The 27212-nt window shown below is 46.5% G+C and overlaps 2 protein-coding genes and 1 long non-coding RNA gene across 3 annotated transcripts in view; 2 read left to right on the forward strand and 1 right to left on the reverse strand.

Moving 5' to 3' along the window:
- LOC105186486 (uncharacterized) overlaps positions 1-8035 on the forward strand; it is a 290643-nt gene extending 282608 nt beyond the window's left edge. The window contains exon 6 of the mRNA XM_011146739.3: positions 5406-8035. The gene's annotated coding sequence lies outside the window, so the exon portion shown is untranslated. The remainder of the gene's footprint in view (positions 1-5405) is intronic.
- A 6773-nt stretch (positions 8036-14808) lies between these two features.
- Myc (bHLH transcription factor Myc) overlaps positions 14809-27212 on the forward strand; it is a 32852-nt gene continuing 20448 nt past the window's right edge. Inside the window, exons 1-2 of the mRNA XM_011146769.3 lie at positions 14809-15189; positions 22992-23957. Coding sequence (XP_011145071.1) covers positions 15018-15189; positions 22992-23957 — 1138 coding nt within the window. The 5' untranslated portion in view covers positions 14809-15017. The remainder of the gene's footprint in view (positions 15190-22991; positions 23958-27212) is intronic.
- Positions 24040-27212, reverse strand: part of LOC105186473 (uncharacterized) — a 33962-nt gene continuing 30789 nt past the window's right edge. The window contains exon 3 of the long non-coding RNA XR_003113815.1: positions 24040-25529. This is a non-coding gene — a long non-coding RNA (uncharacterized LOC105186473). The remainder of the gene's footprint in view (positions 25530-27212) is intronic.

The raw sequence follows: 27212 nt of genomic DNA on the forward strand, positions 1-27212 counted from the left end.
GGACACCCTATAAATATAAACGTTTTTTTCTCAGTCTCTGAATATAATCTCTGAGAGTATATTATATTTAAGAAGAGTGCTCTTCGTATGCACACCTACACATATATACACACATCCATACACACACATCCCCCGCGTCCTCTCCATCCGTCGTCTGCCTTTCACCATCTCCTCGTCTGAGAGCCGGCCGCGGATACTTAATGCCGTCAGTCGGCGCACCGGCGGCCGAGCGCGGATTAATGAATGAAAGGAATCACAATCGCCGCGCTACTATTACTACGCCGTCGTCGTCGTCGTCGTCGTCGTCGTCGTCGGACGCGGCAGCGGCGCGGGAGGTGGATTCGAGAGAGCGACCAAGCGGAGAGAGCGAACGGCAGAGGCAGAGAGACAGAGACGGATGGATAACAGGCGACTCGTCAGGGATAACGAGCAAAAGCCGATCAATTCTTTTGTGTGAACGCCGAGGGAATCCGAGATGAATCTTTTCGTTAGTGAAAATTGATCTCGAGAGCGAAAAGCTGTCCCCGAGCGCTGCCGAGCCGCGATGCAAAGACGAAGGCGAAGGACGTGAGAAAGTCCGATGTTGCGGAGATGATTCGATGCACATTCGAATTCGCGACATTTGTGAATTTTGCGACTTTTCCACACCGTCGCTGTTTTGTTCACTTTTATTGGGATTCCGCTGCTCTGTCAATGGGATGCCATTGAGAAATTCGACGACATGTTTCGGGTGATAAATATGCGCAACAAAGAAGAGACATTTTGCATTGTCAGACAGGGTTGAGAGCTTAAGAGGACGACAAGTTCCTTTTGAACTTATTGAAAAGAGGCTTAACAAATTTGTCGACATCCGGCCGCTGATAAGAATATATTTTATATGCTGTAGCCACGAGGTGAAATCCTTTTTTCTTTCTCGGTGGGTGAAACTTTCCATTATGCGGCGTTTTTCTCTAGGTTGGTGTGACTTATCCATTTGCACAAATGTTTTTTCGTCTCTTTATCCTTATTTCTTATTTTTTTGCTCTGAATCCCTTTCCTCCTTTTCCTTCCTAATCTAACCTTCCTAACCTATCTTTCCTCTGGCCTTTTCCCTCAGCTTTTTTGCAACGGGAATAGGGATAATTCAATTTCTATAGACCGTGAATAAGCATTTTTAAAGAAAAATTGGGTCTAACAAAAAATTGGGGATCTAACAAAAGATATTTGTTAGCTGCTACCTGCAATAGTTTCGAGTTTCAATTTTAAAATTTCCATCTAGAACACATGACATTTAGACACTCTGTGATTCGTTAACTCTCTCACGCTCTTTCTACTTTGTTCCAAACGCATCTCATATTTTCAACGGGTGAAATTGAAAAGATTAATTGAAAAAAATTAATAAATATATTTGTTGTCGCGCAACGTATTTTTTAAAGAATCCGTTATTTTTCTGCTCCGGCAGAAATAGGCTGGTTCTCGGGCGTTTCTTTTTTCTCACTATCTCGAATAACATCCGTGTCGTATGCCGGCCATATTGGATGGCGCCAAAAAGACGGGCTGAAACTTCTTACGGACTACGACGAAGTGGCAGGATATATCCGTAAAGAATGACACTTCGCAATCGATATTTGCAAATTAACAATGTGCCGAGCCGTCATTGTTTCGCGAAAAGTACGCTCGTTGCATGGTGACATTATTACTCCATTAGAGAACGCACGGTCTACAGGAAGCGTAAAAAATATAATCTACTGACATGATAAATCATTCAGTAAGACAACGGAAACATCTGCTGGTTATTGTGCGACCTCGCGCGTTAAACTTCAGTATTCCGTACCGTACCGTAGCGGAATACTGCATGTCGGCGCAGTCGCGTCTTGTCCCAACAATAAAGTGAAATATTGTCCTCGCAGCATTTTGTATTCATGTAAGACCGGAGGAAATGCACTGCGAAAGGACGATCCAATACGCCGTCGAAGAAAAAATGGATTTCGAAGAGGCCACCAATCATGGATGAGCGGTCTCCCTTTTTTTGCGTTACTTTCGACATTGTTCAAGTGTTAGTTTTTTTTCTCTCTTTTCTTTTTTTTTTTTTTCTTTTAGGAATCAGAAAAGTAAGTGAAATGTAGCTCAATGTTTTGTTATTCTTGAACGTTAAATAGGAAAGTACAGAAATGCAGCATGAAACAGTCGAAAGCGATCCGACCAGTAATTAAAAAGTTATTTGACGTCAAAGGTCCGTTACGATAATACTGTTAGTAATTATTTTTTAAACAATTCTGTGAATTTAATTTTTTTCTTATATCAGGAACTCTAGAACTCATCGAAGAAAATCAGATAGACCATTCAGAACTATTCGAGCTTGATGTTCAATTTTTCGAAATTTTTAATTTTCTGGAAAAAAATCAGAATATCCTCTTATCTATCAGGAACTCTAATACTCGTCAAAAGACATCAAATGAAGCTACTCAGAACAGAATTCGATCTTGAAGTTGGGTATGAAGGTAGCATCCCATTTTTTAATTGCTATTTTAATACTGTTAATCGCCGGAACTCTTTTTATTAATATAAAAGAACTCTTATATTCTTCGAAAGGAAGCTAGAACTCCGATCAGAACTATCGAGAACTAAAGTTGGGGTGCTAACTTCACATACCCCACAAAGTCGAGCAGATTTTGCATGGAGGTAACGGAATTACTAATCGGCCAATTCGTCAGCAAATTGTTCTCAATCACATCACCTCACGAAGAAGTCAAGGCGCATCATTCTTTCACCGTGCCGGTCGCGCGGCGGTAATAATTTGTAATTTGGCCATAAAAAATCCCAATCTCTCGATTGTTATTTTAAAGCGGTCTCGCACTTTCCGCCTTATTTGCGAGCTTGAGTGACGACCGCTGCTCTGCGTCTACGTTTCACTCTCTCTCGCATTGTTTGGATTATTTCCGACTTTAACGCTCTGACGGAACCGCGTGTGTTTATTATCTCCTTTCTTCAATTTCGACCAAAAAAATAAAGATCTATATTCTTCGTGTATTTTTTAAGCTAGCCCGCGCACGAGCCAATTCACACACCCCAACTCCTCTCTATTTATTTCTCACATCTGGCGCTGTCGACTAGAAGCTCTGAATGTTCACGCGATCGCTCTATTATCTCGTTCTATTATTTAGTTATATTAGCTGCACGTTTTTGTACCACTTTTTGCCGCCGCGTTATTTTATAATGCAACGACAGATCCTCAGGACGATAATTTTTTCTCAGCGACGAGAAACCGACACTCGGGGGGAGGCAATCGCATTTCTTGCTTGTTGTTCGATTTCTATGGTGCATTGATCCGCGCAGGGATTGATTATTCCACCCTTAATGACATTCTTCTTTAGATTATTTTAAATAAATCCAACAAAGTTCAGGCATCTCTATTTCTGAGACATCAAAACACATATGCACGTTACATATTTTTTTTTTGTTAACAGGGGGGAAATCCTCATGGATATCTTCCGCTTTGGAGAGGAAAGATGGAAGTTATGCCGGACCCTTACTGGCTAACTCCCCCCCCCGTGCCTATCAGGCGAGCCGGAGTGGGGGGGAGTCGGCGCACATCACACTACTCTCTCTTCTCTTCGCATAGTTTTTGGTTCTCTTCTCTTTCCCCCACCGTTCTCGCGTTTCTTGGTCACCTTTTCTTCGCTTTAAAGTTTGTCCCACACGGTGTTTAACTTGCCATGATCACTTCTGGTTTGTTCACTATAGCAACGATTACTGACACATTGCCTATTTGAACTTTTTATCTGGTCATTTCACTTTAACCCAGAGCTTGCCACTACGTGCACATTTTGCCTGACTTTCCAACTCACTCCGGCGCTATTTCTCTTATGTCTTCCTCCGTGCGCGGCCCGCGAGCCGTATGAAGTTTAGTAACGTACGAATTTGTTTTTAATAGCTTTCCACGTCACCTACTATTGATACGTTCTTTTTTTTTTTTTTAACGCGTTGTACGTTACTGAGCTGTGCACGATTCGTGAGTCGCAAAAGAAAGGGAATAGCGGTCGGCGGAACGAACTAAAAATTGGGCAAAATGTGCAATTTGTACCAAGCTCTGTTTTAACCGAATATTATTATGCCACTTGATCGTGCGACGTGAAATCGGATGTTTGCACCGGCGGGTTAAGTGCGAGAGATCGAGGAGACTGCATCGGTCTCAGTTTCCGCATTGATTGAAGGATTAAAGCCGCAAAGGTGATTAAGAGACGCGAAATGGCGCGTCCCGCCGCGTGCGTCGGTTCCCGGCGGATGAAAGTCACATCTTGTCGGAATTAACTCCTCACGGTACCGCAATGCTTTTACAGCCTCTAATAAATCTGGATCAATTTTCAGAGACTTTCTTCTCGTGTTTCAACTTGATTCCCCGTGCCGCAATGTTGGTCCCTGTTGAGCCAGTTCGCTCGCTAGTACCAAATAGATCGGGAAACTCGTCGCCAAATTCAGTGCTGTTTCTGCCAATTACTCGCTCTAGTCCCGAACGTTACGCTCAAATCATTCAGTAAGAAATTGCAATGAAAATGAGGGGAGGTTACTTTCAAACTAGCTCTGATAGGAAATTGTAATCGAGAAAAGACGAAAACGCTTGAACTATGTTGTATTTATGTGCGAATTTGCAAGGTAACGATAGAGAAATGCAAAACGTAACTTTGCTGAAGAATCGGTCGAAAAAATCCGCTGGCGTGTAAATGTTCGCGATTAGATGTACTTTTGAGAAATATGAAGCAAACGAAGCGAGCGAAACATGAATCGAAAATGATTCTTACGAGCTCAGACATGCGAGCGGGATCCTCCTTGAAATTTGACTTTGACAAATGTGTCGAATGAACTCCCGCGGAAGCTGTCTCGACGATCGATGAGAAATTGACTAGTAAAAACTATTATTACTCATTGGCGAGATTCTTCCGTCCGTGCCGATCCGTGTCGGACCGTTTCCATCGCAACGACCGGCCACACTGAGAAAAAAGCTTCTATTCTGTTACAACAAATTAACGTTTGCTGTTTGATAATTGTACGGCGAACGAGTCAAATAGTCATCGCAACAAATCATTTTTCGTTATTTTAAATCTTAATAAATATACTTTGCCGGAGATGCGAATATGTTTATTGAAGAAGAGTTGATACAACTGATTTGCTCATACATAATTTCAAACATAATTTGCTCATCTTCTGTATTGCCGACAAATCAAAGATTTATGATTCGTTGTGGATTAACGTAACCATTTAATATCATTAATACCATTTGTTCGCGTTGTGAAATTGTTCATTGGAATAAAAAATCATAAGTAACAAATCGTTTGTTACCACGACGGCGTCATTCGCTGTCCCGCGTTAACAAACAATTTGTTACGGTTACTGGTGTTTCGTTAATCCAACAAAACTTTTTTTTTCAGAGCAGGAGAGCCGGCGCTATCTTGAAGCGCGGGAGGAGCTCATAACGCTACAATATTAGCTTTCGTTGCACCTGTGGACGTGCATCTACTCCTCTGAACTCGTGAAGAGCGAAAAATTGCGCTGGCGAGTATAATATTGTCGATGAAACACTCTTCACGAGTTCTCGTGGGCGGACGATAGATGCACGATAGGTATCTTGGATCAGATACCAGAAAATTCTCTCCTCCCGTCTCTATACTTCTTTTCTTACGATAACCCATTGCGTCGTTCATTGTGATGGATCAGAGGTGGCTTCGCAAAGCAGCCGCGCAAGAGGAGCCTCAGAAGGCAGCGGACACACAGATTGAAACGCTAAACGTGGAATTTAGCCTGGCCCTCGGTCGCTTATCGACCTCCGTCAGCGTCCCTTTTTTTCACTCGACCCACAATGAGATACTGCGGGCCTTTTTACGCGAGACGCGCGATATCGAATGCCTATACATAAATAACGGTGCGGACCGTGAAATACGAGTGCGTGTCGTTCGAGGACGCGCGCACAAAAACCATCCCAGCCTCGTCAGCTCCTCCGCGTATTATCGTCTGGCTTATTACAGCTGGTATCACGCGCTGCCGCTTAATTTAAGCAAATCGACTCCGTTCGAATCTGATATCTCGCCGACGACGCTCGTCGGCCAGACGATAAATGTCAGCCGCGGAATAAGAATCTTATTTATCCGCGCTTACGTATCCGCAATGACCGATTTGTAGCGTCAACTGCGTTCGGCTTCCCCGGCTTTTTACGTTCGACAAATTCGGCTCGATGAATATGCGATAAAACGAGCGAGGAGAGACAAACTTGGCTCAGGCGAAGAGAAGGACAACTCGAAATCAGAAGATTGTTCGAAATCGCGCTAGAATTGACCTCGGGCGCTTAAAGTCTTTTTCTCTCCCTCTTGCAATTAGCAATCAGCAACTTGCGACAGAACAATCTACCCGAATTCTGAGTCTCCGTTGGAGATTTGGAGTTTGCGTTTGCCGCGTTAATGCGGACCGCGAACACGTAATGCTCGCACGGTCGATCTGTCCTTCTTCAAGTTATCGCGGCTGGCAACCGCGCCGCCACGAATACGCCGGCACGAAGTAGTTCCCTTCGGCTGTCCAACGCGGGAAAATCTCTCGAAGTACGACGCGACAGATCGCGAGCTTCGGCGTAGGGCCTCGTTCAAACTCGCGGAACATTGTCCGACACACTTGTCGTCCTCGGATGGCATAATTATCACGAAATTTGCGACATTATGGAACACTCGGGACGGGCGCGGTCCCCATGTGCTGCCGCGCAGTGCCGTATGAAGACGTGGCGCACTGGCGGGACTCGCTTCTACGCGCGAAAGGCGACTTCGGGATGTCTCTCTCTCTCTCTCTCTCTCTCTCTCTCTCTCTCTCTCTCTCTCTCTCTCTCTCTCGCGAGATTTTTTTCTCAATCCAGACATCACGGAATCGAAGAGCGATAAAGCAGTGCGCTCTGACGCTTATGTCACTAATAGAGATATAATTAACGTACATTATTAATAATAAATAATAGATTACTTATAAATCGATAATTAACGTAAATCGATGAATGCATCTTCGATATGTCACACGAACGTGTAATTAGCTCTCTTTCTTCTCTTCATTCCGTGATTTCATTTCGTCGAGACACTTCAAACTTCGCGTCCGCCGACGAGACGCAACGACAAGCGCATCCTCCAAGCGCGAACTTGAAGAGAACAATTAACGATTCTCGATCGCAGCGGCTTTTTTGAATGAATACGCTGATATCTGATGACGTACGACGTTCGAACCGACGTTGATGGATTTTTTCCGTTTCCGTCGGCGAGAATTCGCGAGTTACCGCTCGATCGTCGCGAGCAGCCCTTGGTGGCCGTCACGTAACGGCGACACGGTGCTATCGACCGTTCTTTCCTGCACGATACACCACGAATTGCACAACATTATGTGTCAAGGGCTGCGTGCGAGCCACGTCGCGATGCACGTGGCGGAAAAGTGACAGCTAATTCATCGTCTCTCGGGGCGATGCATCACGCTCTCACGCAACGCGACGGTAAAGCGTCGTCTACAATGGCAGTAAGCGGTAAAAAGTAAGCGTGAATAGTAAGAAATAGATCAACCACAGTTGATTATTTTTGTCATAATCGACTGTGATTGGTTTATTTCTTACCGCTTACGTTTATTTCTATAAGCAAGTGGATGACGTCCACGGTGCTGCTGCTGCTGCTGCTGCTGCTGCTGCTGCTGCTGCTGCTGACCCAGAATCGCGAAGTTGCTCGGGTATCAATAGGAGAGAATTCCGGGAAATTTATCCTCGAGGACGCGCCGCTCTGACACCCACACAGTGAGATTTCTTCCACTTCGGAAGATCCCTAATCGACTACGGAGGAAACGGAAATCCCGGTGACGGGCGCACGAGAGGACCTTTCGGTTGTCATTCCGACTCTTCTCACGGGAAGAATCCTGAAAATAACGAAGATCTGGGGGGGGGGAGAGAAAATTCCGAAAAGCAAGAATAATTTTTTCAGAATTTTCCGACTGACGAGGGGCGAACGTCCGAGACGTTTAAATAATTTTGAGAGATTAGATAAAAAGTCTTTGTCTCTCTCTCTCTCTCTCTCTCTCTCTCTCTCTCTCTCTCTTTCTCTCTTTCTCTTTCTCTCTTTCTGACTACAGACTACAGCGTTCTTTAAACTCGTACATTCGCTTTATAATAAATATGACACGCTTTGACTGTGCGATTCCTGCTCGTTACGTTACAGGCTCAACTGGCTCTCCGTGGAGAATCGTAGAATATATTTCATTGGTTGCTTGTTATTTGCTATATTTCTACCACGCTATTCACCTCCATGATTATTATTTTTCTGCTTCCCTCCGAGGGCCAAGGAGACAAAAGTAAGCAGATAGTAAATTTCATGGTACAGGTGAAATTGGATTTTGGAATTCTTTACCAGACGAGTTGGTTTCGTATTCCAAATTTAGATGCAACTTTCCACCTTCTTGAAGCGCCTCGAAGCTTTCTCGAAGAAAACTGCTTATACAGCCTCCCTCATGCGCTAAACTTATATCTGTGTACTCGCGTTCTAAATAATTTGCGTTTGCGTTATTCATAAAACCTTGCGCTTTTTCTTTTACATTTTTGCGATTATCTGTTATATATATCTTGAGTTTTGCCTTGAGAGGCAAGATTCTCGCTACGGCTCCTTCGCATTATTTTATTTTTCTTTTTTTTTTGTATTTCCTAATGTTCTACATTATCACAAATTCCGCATTGCCGTCTAAGCATACTTGAATTCTTCTTACGTCAACCTACGGGGTTGTTTCCCCAGGCTACTAATAAACTATCTATCTCTCTGCGATGTCACATTTCTTGAATTTTTCCGGCATTTTTTTTTCAATGGAACGGTCAACTTGTATTTGTTCGCCGACATGGTTCTCCTCGTTCAAAGGAAAATCATTACTATATTACTTACAAAATCCGAGGCATCCCTTAACGGAAGCGGCAGACACGAAGCGACTCTGTGAAAAGATCGTAGTTTCTCTGGACGGCTTAAAATGGCATAAAGATCGACTGTACTACGTGGCACTTAACGCGTTGGAAAAGTCATATATCAAGATAGCAGCAGCGCTTTTTTTTTTTTACCATCGAGCGCAATAACTCACACGTGTAGAATGCGAAAACAGAAGCGCGTACCTCTGCAAGCAATTCCTTCGGAAACACATCGCGCAACGAAAGGAAGTCGTTATTGGGTTACTCGCTCAAAAGGCCGGAAACGTAACGTGTAGATTCATAATGACCGAGCGATATGCTCGCGCCCGCGGCATTGCAACATTCGTAACGCGACGGAATATGCAGGCGCTTCTCAAGATTCGCGTCCTAGACTTTTTTGCTGGACTTACTTACTTTATGCATAAGAACGTGTTCACTTAGGACAGAGCTCGGCAAAATGTGCACGCGACGGCCGATTTTCGACTATCTTCGCCCACCGCTATTCCCTTTACCTCGCCGCTCCGCGCGCTGTCTACAAAGCCGCTCGAGTCTCAGTACATATAAGTACACTGCAACACCCGCGTTTAAATTAAAGAACTTTGTACCCACTCATTCGTCTTCAAAGCCGGCGGCAAACCTATCAACTACCCCACACAAATCGGTAACGGAGACATTAGACGTAGAGATTATTGACCTTGCTCGAGATGACGAGTTTAATAATAAGTCAGCTACATATATATTTCAACTAGAATCTTACTCACTTACAAAACCAGCCCACAGATTGCCATATTATCTACACCTAAAACCATAAACCAGGATGCTAAAGGGAATTGCGGTGATCGAAATGGGCTGTCACGTGCACATTTTGTCGAGCTCTAACTTAGGCCGAATATAATACAATAGCAAGATGGCAAGAGGAACATGGTTCCATCTTTCTCTGTCACTTTCTCGTGACAGTGATTTTAGCCGTGGAAGGAAACTAATACGTTCCGTTAACGACTAATTTTTACCCAGCGTCTTTCCCGTCTTACGCGAAGACACGCAAATCACCCAGACGGAAATTTCATTTTTCTCCGGAATAAACCATTAAACCTTGAATATCTTTAAACCCCGAACATCGTTAGAACTCTAGAACAGAAAAGTATTCTTCCTGTATGAGCGAAGTTCGTGACCAACAAAAGAGATTTTTGATTTTTCTGCTGAAAATTACCTTAAATTTTACAAACTTACAAAGGTCTTCGACTCTTCATGCTTCATGCTTGCTTTGAGAGACGTTAAAATTCCTTGCACAGGAAAGACGGGCACTTTAACGGATATTTTCCCTGCAATGACACGCGGATGACGGCAGCCATGACGGGCTCGGAAGAGCCTCGAAGAAAATGCGACCGCCGTTCCGCGGAGAGCCGCGAAAGAAATTCGGAGGGCAGATCGCGAGCCGCGGCACGGACGATCGCATGGGCGGCCGTGGGAGAGATGGACAGGGCGAGTCGCGGCATTGAGTCCTGGTACTGGTTCCGACAGGTTGCCGACCGCAACCGCGTACTCGTCGTCACCACGTTTCTCCCATGATCAGCTTCACGTGAGACGACGGATAAATTGTGACGTATTACGTACGCTCGTCGGAAAAAAAAAGAAATGCGGATGTGTTCATGTGCATTGTTTGACTCGATCCGGCAACCGTCCGTCGATCATCAATCGTCGAGTTTTCCCTCAAGGTTCTCAACCCAGAAGGCTGCAGCTTAAATAATGCAAGACGGAGGAAGAATTTTACGGGGGAAATGCCATTTGGACCGACATAATGGCTATTCTGTTTGAGATTTGCAGGACGTATTATGCGCAGAAAAATATTCTAGTTAATTTAATAGTTTGATAGTTAGTTTAATAGTTGCGACAATTATTTTTTTTACTAAATTTTCTATTACATCAGGTTCAATTGCGGTAAAACAGAAAATTCTCCAACCGTTTCGCTAACTGAAGAACCATTCACATCAACAATTGTTTCCGATTGACGGAACAGAAATTTTCGGTCGCGAAAATATAATGACCCCAGCAGAGTATTTGGCTATTCTTACAGAAGGCATCTATATCTATATCTATATCGTACATATATACAGGGTGATCCGAAATTCCCGCATTCGGAGTACAGGACATGATGTTTTATGCTAAAATGAACAATTTTTCCTTTAGCAAAATTGCGTCCGACAAGTAGTTTTTATAGGAGAACGTGTCAAAGGTAATGAATAAGCGCTCTTGTCTATGACCGCGTTCCGATATTCACTGCCAACACTGAAAATCTATAGTATACGTAACATAAACTATGTATGTCGGAACTAAACTATGAAATATCATAAATACCATAAAGTATCATGTCCTGTACTCTGAATGCGGGAATTTCGGATCACCCTGTATAAAGAGAAACGAAATCTCTGAGTTATCGCGACCAAAAAGATGTTGTTTGAAAAAGCTGATTAACGTTGCCAATAGTGCGATTTTGAACCCGTGTGTGTAATTTTCCGCTCTACTTACGTACATAAAGGCGCTTTGTTAATTCATCGTCTCTCGGGCATAGAAACGATAAATTATCTATGTGAAGACAGTCGTCAAATGGATACAGCGAAAGTGCAACACTATTTGCAAGATATATATATTTGTGTAAGCCCATATTCTGAATTCTCTTTCGTCACTAAAAGTGACTCTAAAAGTAGTTTACAGCCAATGAGAACACTTATAAGCCACTTTTACAGTCATTTTTAACAATAAAAGAGAGTTTAAAATATGAGCCTATGTCATCATCTGTATTACCCTTACAAAAATATTTCACCGTTTTTAGCCCTCAAAAATCAGTTTTGATTGTAAATTTGAGTTGTACAAAGTGTGCATTCAACTCAGCGAGCATGACACCGTTTTTAGGTCGAAAAGGGGCACTTTTACTTAAACAATGAGTGGTGAAAACGGATTTGTCGATTAGTAAAAACGAGTATATCCGAGTAGTAAAAACGTACTATTTAAATAAAATTTATTTAAATAAAATTTAAGTAAATTTAAGTAAACAATTTAAGTAAAATGTACTTTTAAGCAAATTGTCCGTCTTTAACACTCTTTTTTCAGCTGCGAGTAACGTTAATACGTACGTTAATACGTACATTTTTACTCAATTTATTTCAATATCGTGAGTAAAAGAGTAAAAGTACGTATTAACGTGCAGCCATTCATCAGCTGAAAAAAGAGTCTTGAAGACGAGCAATCTGCTCAAAGATACTCATGCTCAAAAATACTCGCGTATACTCGTCATAATTTTGCGCTCTATATGCTGCGCGGGCTTGAGAGTGCAAGAAACGGACATAAAAACGAAGAAACAGCTAGAAAACGGGCCAAAAACGGGCAATATGAGGATGATAAAAACGGTGAAATATTTTTGTAAGGATATTGTGTCAAAAAAGATACATTAACTATAAATATGTTTGCCTCAATTGAAAAAATTCGCTACATTAGCAGATTTTTTAGTTCGCAAAACATTCAAATTCAAAAGGCGAGTTCAGTAGTGCGCGCACTGCTCAACTTTAAATCTGCCACATTACACTGTATACATACACGAAACTCGGCAATTTTGCTGCTATGCCCTTAAATTTCCACAAATTCCAGTCTTTTATTGTTATCATTGTCTTGTCATGTCTTTTATTATTATTGCTAGGACACCCGCGCATTCACTCGCTCACTCACGGCCGACGCTCGCGACTTCACGATATTTCCAGCATTCGCGCTCGGGGCCACAAACAGGCACTGTTAACATTAATATTTCATAACAATTTTAGAACAGACACTTTTTATAAAACGAAGACATTTGACTTTTGTGATTTTTGTGAAAAAGTTCAGAATCTACGCGGCGGTAATATCGCACGTCAGCAGCAACGTCCATTCGATTCGACGTATACGAACAGACTGCGAAAGTAAAATCTAACTATCTTTGGCCGTCGGCGGGAGAACCATTCGCCCGTTCAATTCTTCCATATGCGAATGTTTCCGTATGTTTCATTATTCATTCATTTCGCGGTACCGTCGATATATATAAATCGAGCCGTCTCAACTTGCCATGAATATTATGCAACATTATTGTCATGATGTTGATAATGTAATGAAATAAGGCGACTGTGGTGAATACATTTTGTTTTCGTCATTCCGATGAATAATAATAGTTATTTTTTTTTTAACAAACAAACAAACCACTGATGTGTCACAGTGAGGAGACCGAGTCGCGAAACTTAGTGTATAAATTTGCAGTGAGAAATGGGAGATAATTGCTACGCGCGAGGTACATAATTCAGTGAAAAAATGAAGAAAGACTTCTTTCGACGGCAGAATCTCGCGAGAATGATGCTTCAACGGTGCTAAATATCACAGAAAAAGAGCGAAAGGACTTGTCGGCTGCAATTGCCGATTTTGCAATAACGCGAAATAGATGATGCAATTCTTCGCGCTGTGAACAAGAACATTTCTCCTGGAAAGAGTAATTTGATCCGATAATTTGATCCTCCCGATGTATCGGATATATCGCGCGGCGATATCTTCACGTCGCGCCTAATAATGAGTATTTTCGGCATTCCGGTATTTTTCTAATTCTGTCGAATCTATAAATATATTTGGGATTGCCGAATACGAATATTTTTTATCGAAATCTGAAAGAGAGAAAAGGAAGGGAAAAAAGGCACATAGATTGTAGATGTTGAAAATTTATCGGCATTTGCGTTAAAATTCCTCCGCGAGTGGATATCCTATCGGAATTTAAATTCGCGTGCATTACTGCAATGAACTCTCTATTTCGCTCTGGATCTCGATGATCAAAACTTCCTGACAATTGCGAGCGATTTGCCGATGAAGAAATGATGAGCATTTGATATCGGTTGATTTTTAATTGATCAAAAATGATCATAATTTATGGAAGTGGACTGACATTTCGCCCATTTCTTCTCGGTTCCACTTCCATGCGTATCGAGATCCCTCTCCACATTGCACTTTCCACGAATTTTGAGAATTTTAGGTAATGCAAACAACTGATTGGATAGAATCAATGGGCTGAGCTCATTGGTTGATAGGAAATAGGGGAACCAATAAAAAAACTGTGTTAGAAAGAAATGGAACAAAAAAAAGGAGGAGAACTTGCTTATTGCACAGAAGACGTTGCTCTTTAATGCTTCGTCCAATGTCTATCTAGCACCATTTTAGCCAACAAGTTTAAGGGGGATGGTAAAGGGATAAAGTGGCTGATACGTTCCTGAGTTCGCGCTTCTGGTGGGGCAACTAAAGAAAGAGAACTGCAGTAAGCGGCGCTTCAGTCTCGAGCCGTCTGCTGAACAGTTCACTTCGCGGTAAGCTGTCGACATCGAAAGAACTACGCGTGTGACACAGTGGAAGAGATCAGTCGCCGCACTCTCACTTCTACATACACTTGTACATATCGCGCCGATAATGAAATTCTACTCTTGCTTGGCACAACACAAAAGTGACCGAAGCAGGCATAGTAGGATCAGCGGCGACACGAGTAACATCGGTATTCCGTTTCGGTATAGCACAGTCGACAGTATTAGAAAGACAAACGGGACGTTGCTTTCGTGTGAACGACTGGATTGTCGGATATCGTAATAATCGTGGGTGTTCGCTTACGCGGTTCTAGCGAATTCACCAATCGGTTATCGGTGGTACTTATTGTGAATTTATAAGCGCGCTCAACGTTAGTGACACCCTCTCGTCACGCTAAAATCACAGCAGAGAGCGGGAGGAGAGAAAGAGAGAGAGAAAGAGAGAGAGAGAGAGAGAGCGAGAGAGAGAGAGAGAAAGAGCGAGAGAGGGGGAGAGAGAGAGAGAGGGAGAGGGAAAGACAAAAGGGGTGCAAAAAAGGAAGAGTAAGAGAAACAAAGAGAGAGAGAGAGAGAGAGAGAGAGAGAGAGGCAGAGGAGGGAGTGAAGACAGAGGGGAAAGAAGAAGCGGTGGGCTACTAGAGCAAATTGGTTCATCGTGGTCCGAATAAGTTCATACAGCTCACAAGGCGATCATTCTCAGTTTCGAGCGGCTATAGTACACAACTCCAGAAGCTACGAAAATGGAAATGGATATCCCGACCTCACTCACCATGGAATGGAAGTCCGCCTTGGAATCATCACAGGAGGAGCTGAGAACGATGACATCCTATCTACGTGAGACGGAATTCGTAGACTTCGTGAAGAGAACCATGAACTTTGACTTGTTAAATTTCGCGTCCAAAATTCAAGAAGGTTCGTAAAACATTATTTCTTACTGAGGCTTACTTAGACTACACGTTGATTTCCACCGCCGGCTTCGATATTCGATTCAACTTCGAATCACCAAACGCGTTACACACATCTGAGGCAGTACCTTCACCCGGCTTATATTTTACCGGTTTGGATAAATTAATTCTTTGCGCAGCGATATCCCGCGCTTTCTACTTGGTGTCATCCAAATCCACGCGAACCTCTCTTTATTTCGTGTTCAATTCGCAACAACGACAAGAATAATATCTTCCCGCCGGTATGTGTCAAAGCGAAGAAATATAACCGGCGGATCCGGTCACGCTACAGCAACGCGCCGCAAGTATTCTTGATCCTTGTTGCCTAGTTGAGAGACAGAGGGGTCTTCTCAATTATTTGCTATCAAATGTACTCAAAGTGGACGCGGGTGTATACAATTATCGCGGGCGCAAATGCAGCGGCCGAGGACTCCCGTCGTGCTTTACTTGGCGTTTCTCACCCGGCTTATATCTCACCGGTTTCGACAAATTAATCCTTTGCGTATAGCGATATCCCGCGCTCTCTACTTGGTGTCAGCCAAATGCACCTCTCTTTATTTCATATTCGATTCGCAACAGCGACAAAAATAATACCTTCGCGCCGCTTTCTACCAAGATGAAGAAGCACGCGCTCCACCTTTGGCGTTTCTAGCTGACCACCTTACGCGCGCTCCACCTTGCATACGCTTGCTATACGCTTGCTTGTAAGCTTGGACGCTTGCTTGTACCAGGGCGCGCGCGCGCGTGCGCGCGCGCGTGCGCAGTGTAGGTGCCGCCGCGCGGCGTCACGCGGCCGCGTGGGTGGAGACATCGCGATGTCCGCCGGCTCCGCGACGCGACGCGACGCGACGCGATCTCTCAATCGGCCGGATCCCGAGAGAGATCCGGTCACGCTCTGTGAAATTAGAAATTCGCGCGCGGCTTGACGACGACGCGTTCGCCACCCTGCGCCGCTCTTCGGCCCTTTCGCCCTCTCGTCGGTGTCCTTGGCGGCTACGCACACGCGAGAGAAAGTGACAGATTTGTGCCGGAAAAATATCACCCGCGCGATGGAGACTTCTGCTCTCACCTTTTCGTCGGTGCCCTTGGCGGCTACGCACACGAGAGAGAAAGTGACAGATTTGTACCGGAAAAATATCACCCGCGCGGTGCAGTGGAGACTTCTGCTCTCGGGTGGGTTCCCTTCGAGGACGTGAGAGTCGCAAGTAGGGTGAGGGGGGTTCCGTTAGACGATAAATTGGAGCAAATTTACATAGGGTGGGCACGGAACGCTCGGCCGTTTGGGGGGTGTTTTCCTTTAATCTTCCGCCTTCTAATTTAGCATATACTCTCGTCTGAGTCTCTAAATCCAACGTCTTCGGCGCCGGCGCCGGTCACGAGTGTGGGAGATCGCTACGTCACACACAATGCGCGCCGGTGATAATACCCGCGTACGCTCACCGCGGCAAGATCAAATTTGCTTTGCACGATTATTAAAAGTCGAATCGAGCGCCGGAGCGCTTTCTGCCTCGGAGCGCAGGTTTTCGCGGCAATTTCCCGAGTGACAGTTAATCACTCGAGCGGTGATCTCACTCTCGAGCAGCCACGCGACCATGACAGCTTCGTAGAAAGGGAGCCCATTTCATCAGTCCATAAGTTGGGAAGATCACTCGCAAAACCTCCTTCAACTATGTTTGCTAAAGCTTTAGCACCGGCATCAGGTGTAAATCATTCACATGTAGATTTTCCACAAGTTTTCCCCAACCGTAGAGTTTTCGTGGGCGTCCCAGTAGCCTCTACTGCTTATGAAAAATACCCCTCATAATCATTTCTTGAAAAGTTTCACATTTTGTTGAGGCCAATCGTTGCCTGCTGCGAACACTGGAAAGTTGGTCTCGCTTCATCACTAATCTTTTTTCTACGCGCTTCCCGCTGCGCGATTCTAAGGTTGATTGAAGGTTAACTAAAGGTTCGTCCTTTCACGGCAAACAGAAAGATAAGCCGGGAGACGTCGAGCACGCGCGCGCGCGCGCGTGCGTACGCGATACGGGTAATATAATTAACATAGCTGCCCTATAATTAACGGCTTCGCTCTCGTCTGCGCGCTTTCGCGCGAGAGCCGCGAGAGCCGCGAGAGCCGGTTCATCGAACCTTCGGCCGCTCGCGCGGCACCGAGCCCGTCGATGGGGATGAATCGGAGGAGTGCCGATGTGACGCTTCTTAAAAACTCGTGTCACACGGAGTCGAGTGATGCGGCGCAACATGCTCGCAAGCTTCAGCGTGTGACCTGTGTGAAACCCTTACGACCTGTTTTACAAGCGTTTCAACAGAGCGCGAACCGCAAAAACCACAGGCACGACGCTGTCACCAAGCCGTCGCCTATTTTATTTACCGTCCTTTCCGCCTTCCTTCTTTGACTAAAAGCGTGAACACACGCCCGCGCCGAAACCGGCGGTTTTACTACACAATATCAGCCGTTGTCAAACATGCCGGTAGACAGAACTGACGATCTGTCACTTGCTTGCCTCGGCTACGCGCCTCGTGGCCCAGCACGAGCGAGCCTGGTAATGACTGAAGAAACCCGTTGTTTCCCACTCCCCCTCCCCGCGCTCGTTCCTCCCTCTCGCTCTTCCGTCTTCGCCCCCTTCATTCTCGCGCCGCGAGGGACGCGTATCAGGTGTGTACCGTGGAAAAGTGTGCGTATCTCGCCGGGTCTCTACCTGTTTTGTTATGTATATATGTGTGTGTGTGTGTGTGCGCGCATGTGTGAGTGTTACACGCGCAAAACGCGACGCTCGTAGCGTCGTGAATCGCGCCCGTCCGCGCGCGGCCGAAAGTGACTTTTCGTTCTCGCTCGACCGAGTGTCCTTTATTCACGCGACACGCTATTCGGAACGACCGCGCTAATCCCGCGGCGCGGCGGCAACGCGCGATTTAGTTCAGCGTGAAAGTGCCGGGGAATTCCGCTCGCGCTCTCGCTCCGGGCTTTGATTTCGGAAGCACGCGCGAGGAACATGATCTCTCTCTCTCTCTCTCTCTCTCTCTCTTCCCCCCTCTCCCTCCCGTTCTCTCTCGTATTGTGCTTTACATTCGCTCTGTTTTCATCTGTTATTCTTCGTCTTCTTTTGCCTCGTGAAAAACCGCATGAACGCTCGGCTCCTCTACGGAGCCTGCGGTTTTGCCGCCAAAAGCTCCGAGCTACGACGGCGCCGTCTGTCGACCTCGCCTTAATCATCTTCTTCTTCGTCTCTTTCGTCTAATTAAAAAGTAAAACTACGAAGAAGCTCGACTTCTCTACAGCCGCAGTTTTGCCGCCAAAAGCTCCGAACTACGACGGCGCCCTCTGTTAACCTCGCGAAGCATATCCGCGTCGAGCGCGCGTCATAAGACGTCCACTCTGTCTCGCCGCGTTTTTCAATATATACATAAATATACATTTATCCGTATATTTGCTTAGGCATCTATATATTTCAAGGACGATGAAAAAGCGCTATTTTTCCTACGATAACAGTCGCACGGCGCTCAGATAAATATCTCGTCTGCGTAAATCTGCGCCTTCTATGACGTACGCAGAATTAATTGGTACCCTTGTGCTTTGATCGATTCGTCGAAAAATACACACTGCATTCCATTAAATGTCAATTAATTCATCAAATTAGTCGACTCGAGTATCTCACCAGTTTGCGTATCTGCCACAAATCTGTCACAGTTCATCGTAAACATACAACCCGGATCCGAGAAAATTGAATATTTCAATCGAGAATATTAAAAATTGCATCTGAAGCGTAGAGAATTAAAGTTCAATTTGCTTTCTGCGCAGAGCAACTATCATAATATATTCATAAAAAGAGAATAAATTTTCTATACCAAATAAATATTTTAATTTGTACATATAAATATTAATTTGCATAAAATAAATAGGATGGATTTCGAGTTAAAACGAAAATTTAACTTGCTTTCTACACAGAGCAACTTTCATAATATTGATAAAGAGAGAATAAATTTTGCTTTTCAGTACAACATGATAAGTTTTTCGTAAATTTGTAACCTGTAAATTTGTGTATCCTCCGTATTACCAAGAAAATATTTTTTTGAAGATAATCATTATTCGAAGGAAGGGAAGGGAAGGGAAGGAAAGGGAGTTGGGGAGGGAATGCGGGAGCAGTTCCCCTAACTCCCCCTCCTCACGGTCCGACAGGTAGACATCCCGCAGGGGTTTTAGGTAAGAGTCCGACATAACCCCCACCCCTCCCCAAGGGGGCGGGAGTATCCATGATGGATTTCCCCTGCGTGAACAAAAAAAAAAAAAAGGGGGAAGGGAAGGGAAGTAAACTTCGGAGAGTAATCGCTCTTCTCGGAATACTTTCCTCCGCGACCGTTATTTCCTTTTTCCTTTCTTTTGTCACCAAGTTGTGGAAAATGTCGGCAGCATTGCCGTCACCTTCCTCGTGACTCGTCTACGCATGCGTTATCGCGCCTCATTTTCTTCCTTCGCTCGTGAGAGGAGGAGGAGGAGGACGCGTCTCCCGCGAGTCTCCACTTCCGCGCGAACTGATTTCATTTTGGCGCGGTTATTCTATCGGCCGCACGCGTCGACCCGTTTGATAAAGCTCGCCGACCGATAAAGCCGGTTTTGACGCGATAAAAAAAAAAGAGAGAAAAATGACTGGGCGCGTGCGTTTCATTGAGGACCGCCGCTGGAAAAGCTCCCGCCGCTCCACTGGGCGCGACTTTTCGTATCGACTCTCGGCCCTTAATTAGCGATCCGGCGGAAAACTTGTCGACTCGTTACACGCTCGAGCGATAATGTGTTCGGCGGAAGCCGGACATACTTGCTTATCTAAAGCTGAGGACCGGTTTTCGCGCTCTCTCTCTCTCTCTCCCCCCTCTCTCTCTCTCTCTCCCCCCCCTGTGTGTGTACGCGCGCGCGCGCGTGTGTGTGCGTGTAGGCAGCCGAGGGGATTCGATCGCACAGGGAGCGATCGTGTCGCACACGCACGCACACATACACACGCGCGCGCGTAGTACATTTTCGAAAGTCCGGACGAGAGTCCGGCTGCACGCTTTATCAGATCGCTCGAATAATTTCTCCCGGCGACGCCGAGCGATTCGGACGTTCGGGCGATTTTGATGCCGCCGGTGAAATTGCTTTTCCTAAAGGGGAGAGACACCGACCGTGCGCGACGGCCGCGACGGCCGCGGTCCTGCGCCGGAGCCGCAGGAGTGGAGGCCGCACGCACGACTAAGCGGGATCAATTCCGGGGTGGCGCTGGCGCGCGCGGTGAAATTCAATTTGACAGACGCGGGATATTAAGCGGCGCGTTTTTCGCAATATCGCTAACGAACGCGCAAGGCACCGCGCGAGGCACGCTGGAGCGCGATCGATCTCTACGATCTCGACGAGTTCTCACGAGCTGACACGCTGCCAAGTACACGGCGACCGTTTGCGAGTGCGAATACACGTGCAAATATTTAGAAGAAATATTTAGACAAAAGTTGGCGCGATATAATTATTTATCGATCGAACAGAAGCGGCTCGCGTCGCGGCGAGAGCTGATATATCGTATTGTCGTTCGTCGCCGTTGAAGGCCTCGCGTTGAAAAAGAAACGATGTTGATGACGGTACATTAAGCGAGCGAGCTCGGCGCGGGAAGGGAGGGCGGGAGGAGGGAGAGGGGCCATCGGAATACCTGAGTATAATATAACGATCAAGAGAGACACGGTGTCTCGCGCCAAGTGCAACGACCGTGCGTATTCACGTGACGCGCCTAGTCGACCGCTCAGGCACGCCGGATTACCGGATTTACCCCAGTCGCGTTTATATTAAATTTAATTTGACATAGAGTGTCGAACACACACGCACGCACGCACGCACGCACGTACGCACACCGATCAATTGAGCATTTAACGGACTCCTCGATCGTGTAGCTCGGTGAGCATTTCGGGGGAGGACATTATCGCGCGGGAAGAACACTTGGGAATTTCTGTAGAAATTTCGTCTCGTCAATAAACTAACAAGATTAATGAGTGATAATAAGATTGACAATAGGACTCTTTTCTTCCACTCTCTTCCCGCGAGATTTAATTTTACTATGCTTTCCGGCGGTGCAGTGTCTAATCAAAGTCTCGCCTTCGACTTAAACTCGGCGTCAGTGTTCTTTTTTCTTCCCACAGTGATCCAATGGTTTTTGATATTTTAGTACCGGACTAGGAAATGTTCTACACTTTTAAAAAATCCTGCGTTTGCAATGACGTACCTCGCGTTTGCCTGTGCTCCGACGGAGGCGTCGGAGCACGACGTTCAGATCGTGAAAAGAAGGGAAATTTGTTGTCGTCACGTTTAAACGAGGCGTCTTATCCTCTTTCACGTCGAACACGTACTCGAATTTTTTTATAAATATCCTAACGCAAGAGAGCGACACGCGAAACACACGTCGCCTCGACCAAAACACAGACTTGCCAACGCGCGGCTGTTTACGCGCGTGATCGTTTGTTGTCTACGCGTGCGAAGCGATCAACGAGAGCTAGTGGCTTTATCTTTTTTTCCGATGCTGAGACTCGGGACGATCTTTTTCACCTTAGCCGATCGTAGTAGCTTCGTAGTGGCCGTTTACACGCAAGGGATATTTGTCAGGGACGTGTCAATTAAATGTCACAAATGTCAGGTCGCATACGCGTGATTGCCGATTCGATCGATCGATCGGGTCACACGAGCGCGTTACGACATATCGCTCCCTTATCGCATCGTCGTAACGAGCCGAAAAGTTCGTTCCGATCTTTTAGTCAGACTTTTGTAGGCAGTTGTTGCATTCGGTGGAACTCGATTACACATATCGTTAACGTTGCCGGTATTTGTACATTTCTGTTACGGAAAGCGGTATTGCAAAACAAAAATCAGACCGGAACTTTCTAGCCGACTCGATGCCATTCGCGCGTGCTGATGATGTATCTTTATCATCGTCATTGTTATTATCATTGTTACCATCGCGTTGTTATTATCATTACTCTTACCGATGACATTAATTTCGGGACGCACCTTATTCGGAGGGTATTTAAGCGGAACGAAGGTCGTTCGTTTCTTTATCGCGCTTACAGATGCTTATTAATTGGCGATGCGTCGATAATCACGATAATGTGAAATTGCGCGGCGCGTTGCAACGTTGCAACGTTACGGTGACGCAATATGACGCAGCGGGAAATTAATCATCGCAGTCACCGTTGAATTTGTCAGAAAAAATCGTTTCCGATGTGTTTGTACGCGAGATTGCCGATAGTAGTGGTGATGAAAATAACGATAGTTGTGGTGATGAAAATAACGATAGTAGCGGTAATGAAAACAACGATGATGATACGTGATAAAGCAATCTGAAACATCTCGCAGGCCGCACCACGAAGCTTATCGCACCGTATTGCCGATAATTTACAAGATACGTAGAAGATTTTCCCATGTAGTTTAACGAGTGGTCAGACATACGAATTAAGACACTCGCTATAGTGAAAATGTCTATAGTAAAAACTGTAGTAAAAATATCAAGCCAGTAAGAAAACGTTGAATTGCGTTGTGCACGGACGAAGGACAGCGGCGTGTTGTTAACGGTGTATTGTTAAACGCAGGAGCCGCTCAACGAGTGCATTACACAGAAAGGAAAAGTCTCGCCGAGTTTGTTTCGTCTCGTTTTGTTTCTCTCGACAATGTTACCATGCGTGCCGCGCGACTTGGCACAATTGTCAACTATACGCGAGTCTGTAAGCGTCAAAAGTAAAATGAATCTCTTTGTTTTCTTTTTCCAGAAGATGACTCCAGCGTGTCTAGTCCAACGTGCAAATATACCACCTCTTTCGCACACTTCCGTGCCATGTGTTGGACTAGACAGATGCACGAATTTTGGACGCATGTAAAAGAACAATACATGGAGTCAGAGGCGCGTAGATGGACATCCGAGCCGGAGGACTCGAACGGAGCTTCATCGTATGTCGATGATCTTGCTGCATGCAAGAAATGCATGTGGAACGGGTACTGTCCCCTCCCGAGAAAAGATGGAGAAGACCACTGCCATCGGAGAAGACATCTCTCGAGGCGGGTCAATACTGATCTGAAGGAGGAACTGAAATGCCCTGCGTTAAAAGACAGGCAGGAAGAAAAAACTGTAGCGAGCAGAATACAAGAAGATCTACTCTGGACAGCAATAGACGCGGAACTAAAACAGCTGGATAATAAAGATCACAACCCAGCTGACAATATTAAAGAAAAAACACCCCCGCAACCACCAAAGGATGACCGGCTCCAGGACGCACCGCAGCACCAGCAAGAAGAGGAGAGCCGGCATCCTTCGCCGCCAAAACAACCAACAGTACCGGGCCCAGTTCTGCTCGATACAACAAAAGCAAACTCCTTCAGATCGAAACCATCTATTTCTGGGAGGGAGTCCGACGACTCTGACGAAGGGTCGGTTAATCGGCTTAACAACAGCGTCCGAAAAGCCCGAAGAGCAGTAACCGCGCAAGAGGATCGAAGCCGGCCAGTCCTCGTTTTAACACCGCCGGCTTCTGATGAAGTTCCGACGAAGACCAGCCTCATCGAGTCCGAGGACACTCCGGGTGAAGTCTACACGTGCGTCGAGGATGAGGTGCGGCAGGATGTAGCGGTCTGTGAAGAGTTTTTGAATGCAAAACTCAATTGCTTGACAGACCACAGCTACTATCAGAACCGGCCGCACAACATGGACTGCCTCGGGATACAAACGCCGTCCGAATCTGGTGAGTTTGTTGAATTAGTAGTGCTGGATTACACACTGCGTCCTGCTAGACGACGGTAGGAAATCGACTTCGTCAGACCTTCGTCAGGCTGGCTTTTGGGTGTCGCGCACCGTCGTTTCGTCTTATACGAGACCAGTCAAAGAGAAGAGAAAGAAGTTTTACGCGAGACTGACGAATTCGTGCCTACCCACGTCTAAGCGGACATTGCGAATGCAAGCTTTGTAGCGCTGTGCCGTGATCAACCACTACATTTTGCTTTGCTCTATATGCCGTCTTACTTTGTATAGTCATATTGTACTGTCATATTTTTCTATTCTCTTCATCTTCTACTATGCCTCTTCTTCTATGTTTAATGTCTCTAGCATGTCACAAGTCATTAGAAAGTCTCAGTCACACGCTTTGTCAATTGCTCATTAATTGCTTACTTATTCTATTATTCCATGAAAGCGGTTGGCACTTGAAATACCTGATTGCTGATTAGTCTTGCACGGGATTTTATCGGGTCTCCTCGTCTTTACGACGTGTGTCATCTCGCAGTCTCTCTCAGCGTATCGCGGTCGCGACTATGTAACGCGGCGAACGCGCACGCTTCAATAGCGTAGTGTATCGTGTGGCAAGTTTCGATTCGACGCTCCGCACGAGTGTTGGGCAAATTCTCAAATTCTCAAAGGGGAACATTGTCCCGCGTACAGAGTATTTATTTACCGGTCAAGGGGGTGCGCGCGTAAACCTCTCGACGGGAGTATTTCCGTCCCCCGCGGGGCGCAAAAACGGAAGGGCGAAAGGGAGGAGAAAAGAAAAAAACGGGGGAAAGATCTATTTAACTTGTAAATGCCGCGCGTCGAGCACCGCGAGTCTTCTATGAATTTTCTCGCATCCGACGTTATTTCGAGAAGTCGACGGATATTTGCAGTGTATATCCCCCTTGAGAGGAGACGTTTCAGCGAAACCGTTTCGCCCAACGGCCATTAAATGCGCCAAGTTCTTTCTCTTCGTACGCACGCACGCACTCACGCACTCACGCACTCACGCACTCACGCACGCTTTCGCGCACGCACGCAAGCACACTCGTGGTCCCGCTCGTGTAGCCCGTCTTCTGTTCTCCTAGCCTTCTCCTCTTCTCCTCCTTGCGCTCGACGCGCACAATGCGCGCGCGGATATCGAGCGCACTCGTGCGTCCCTCGTGAAATAGCGCCGTGGACAATGAGGCTGATTCGCGGCGGCGCATCGTCATTCCCGCGGCAATTCCCGAGTCAATATTGACGGAGAATGCTGCGCGCGTAGCCGCGCGCGGCGCGTAAACGTGACTTAATTGCCGTCCGATCGCCGTCTCCGCGAAGGCGCGAGAGTTGATAGGTCGCCGATCCGCCGATCCGCCGTCGAGAAGCATCTCCTCGTCGTCTCCTCCAGCGCGACTCGCCGCGTGTCGCCGCGCGTCCGTCGCAACTGTGTCGAGGCTAAGAAAAGTCGTCTCCGTCGCCTCCGTCTCCGCTGCGAATCGCGAAGCACTCATCTGCCGCTGAGAATCGCCGTGGTTCTGCTTCTCCCTTTCGTTCTCGTCTCCTCTCTCGTCTGCGGGAATACAAAACAGAGGAGACTCTCGTTACTTACTCGACAGCGGTGAATCCCGCGGGAATTCGGCTTTCCCGGCCGGTCTCGCGCGTGACGAAGCGGCGAAAGTTCGCGGAAACATCGCTCGCTCGTTCGCGCGATAAACTCGCGATAGTCCGAAACTCGTTGCGGACACGCGCGGCTCCGCAATTCATTCCAAGGCGGCGAACGGTGCCGCGTTATCGTTATCGCGCGTCGGCAACGATTCCGATTGTTTCCCACGGCTGTCCGCATAACACGACGCTTTCCGCGGGTTCGCATTTTCCTACGTCGGACGGCGGTGAGCCGCCGTCGTGCCGCGATGACGAAGTGCTTCTTTTCGATCTCGCCTCGGGACGCGGTGTATTCCTTGCGGCAGGATTCTCGCGGGGGATTTTCCGCGCGCGCGCGCGCTGGTATATTCCGCAAATTTGACACGGTGTACCGAGCGATCTCGCGCGTCGCGATCGAAGCGCGCGAGCCGAGGACGCGAAGAGAAGGTGACGTTCGTCCTTGTAGAATTTAAACGAGCGCGCGTGCGACCTCGTCGGAAACTCGGAAACGAAACTCTCTCTCTCTCTCTCTCTCTCTCTCTCTCTCTCTCTCTCTCTCTCTCTCTCTCTCTCTCTCTCTCTCTCTCTCTCACGGCTACGATTTTCCACCGCTCCGCAGGATAAACGATCGCCCGGAGGTAGAGAGATTAAGTCATCACACTTGAAATGACCGTCCCATCGTGATTTCGTAGTCGTCATTCGGGAAACACTCGCGCGTGTAAACGCCGACGAGCTTCGTAAACGCAGTCCCGTTCCGCGGCACGGCGACGTCTCGGTTTTATTAGCACCGACTGGTCGCTCGTCCCGCCTTATTACTTTGATGCTTCTAACGTAACGTTTAAATTAACATTTCGACGTTTTTATATTTTCATATTTTTATATTTTATATATTTTCATATTTTTATACTTTATATATTTTCATATTTTTATATTTTATATCGTCATATTCTTGTACTTTTGTACCTTCTTGTATTTTCTTGTTTTTGTATCTTCGTATTTTTATACTTTTGTACCTTCGTATTTTCTTATTTTCATACTTGCATATTTTACTGTCGATCAACATCGGATTCGCCATCAAGTAACAGTCGCGACTCGACGAGCCGGTCGAAGGCTCGAAGCGACTTCTCGAAGAGAAGAACGAGAGGAACGCGCTTGCGTGGTTCTCAGCGTGCATCGCCGCGGTGAACCGACTCGTGAATTAACGACGCGCTTTTCCGCAATCTCGACTCGGACGAGCGGCCGGCTCGATCGCGATTCGCGCGCGCTCGCGGTAGAGCGCGGCGCGCACGGCTCCGCGTTTGAAAATCGCACGGCGGAATGCGCGCGTGAGATCCCGGGGGCACGTCAGAGCGACGTCGTCGGCCGGTCGCTACCTGAGAATACACGTTGCGCCACATGTCGACATCGCGCGTCGTCGTCGTCGACGTCGAGCCCGCGGCTCGAAGCTTATTATGCGCCCGCGCGTCGAATCCGCGCGCACGTGACCCAGGCACGTACAGATAATTACGAAGGTAGGCGCCTAACGCGCCTATCCCTCGCTTGTTCTTTTGCTCGTCCGTGCTCTATTCGTCCGTACCCGCGTTCCCTTTCTCTCGCTGGAACCGCCGACGAG

This window comes from Harpegnathos saltator, unplaced genomic scaffold, assembly GCF_003227715.2.
Source record: "Harpegnathos saltator strain DR-91 unplaced genomic scaffold, Hsal_v8.6 scaffold620, whole genome shotgun sequence".
NCBI classification, from domain to species: Eukaryota; Metazoa; Arthropoda; class Insecta; order Hymenoptera; family Formicidae; genus Harpegnathos; species Harpegnathos saltator.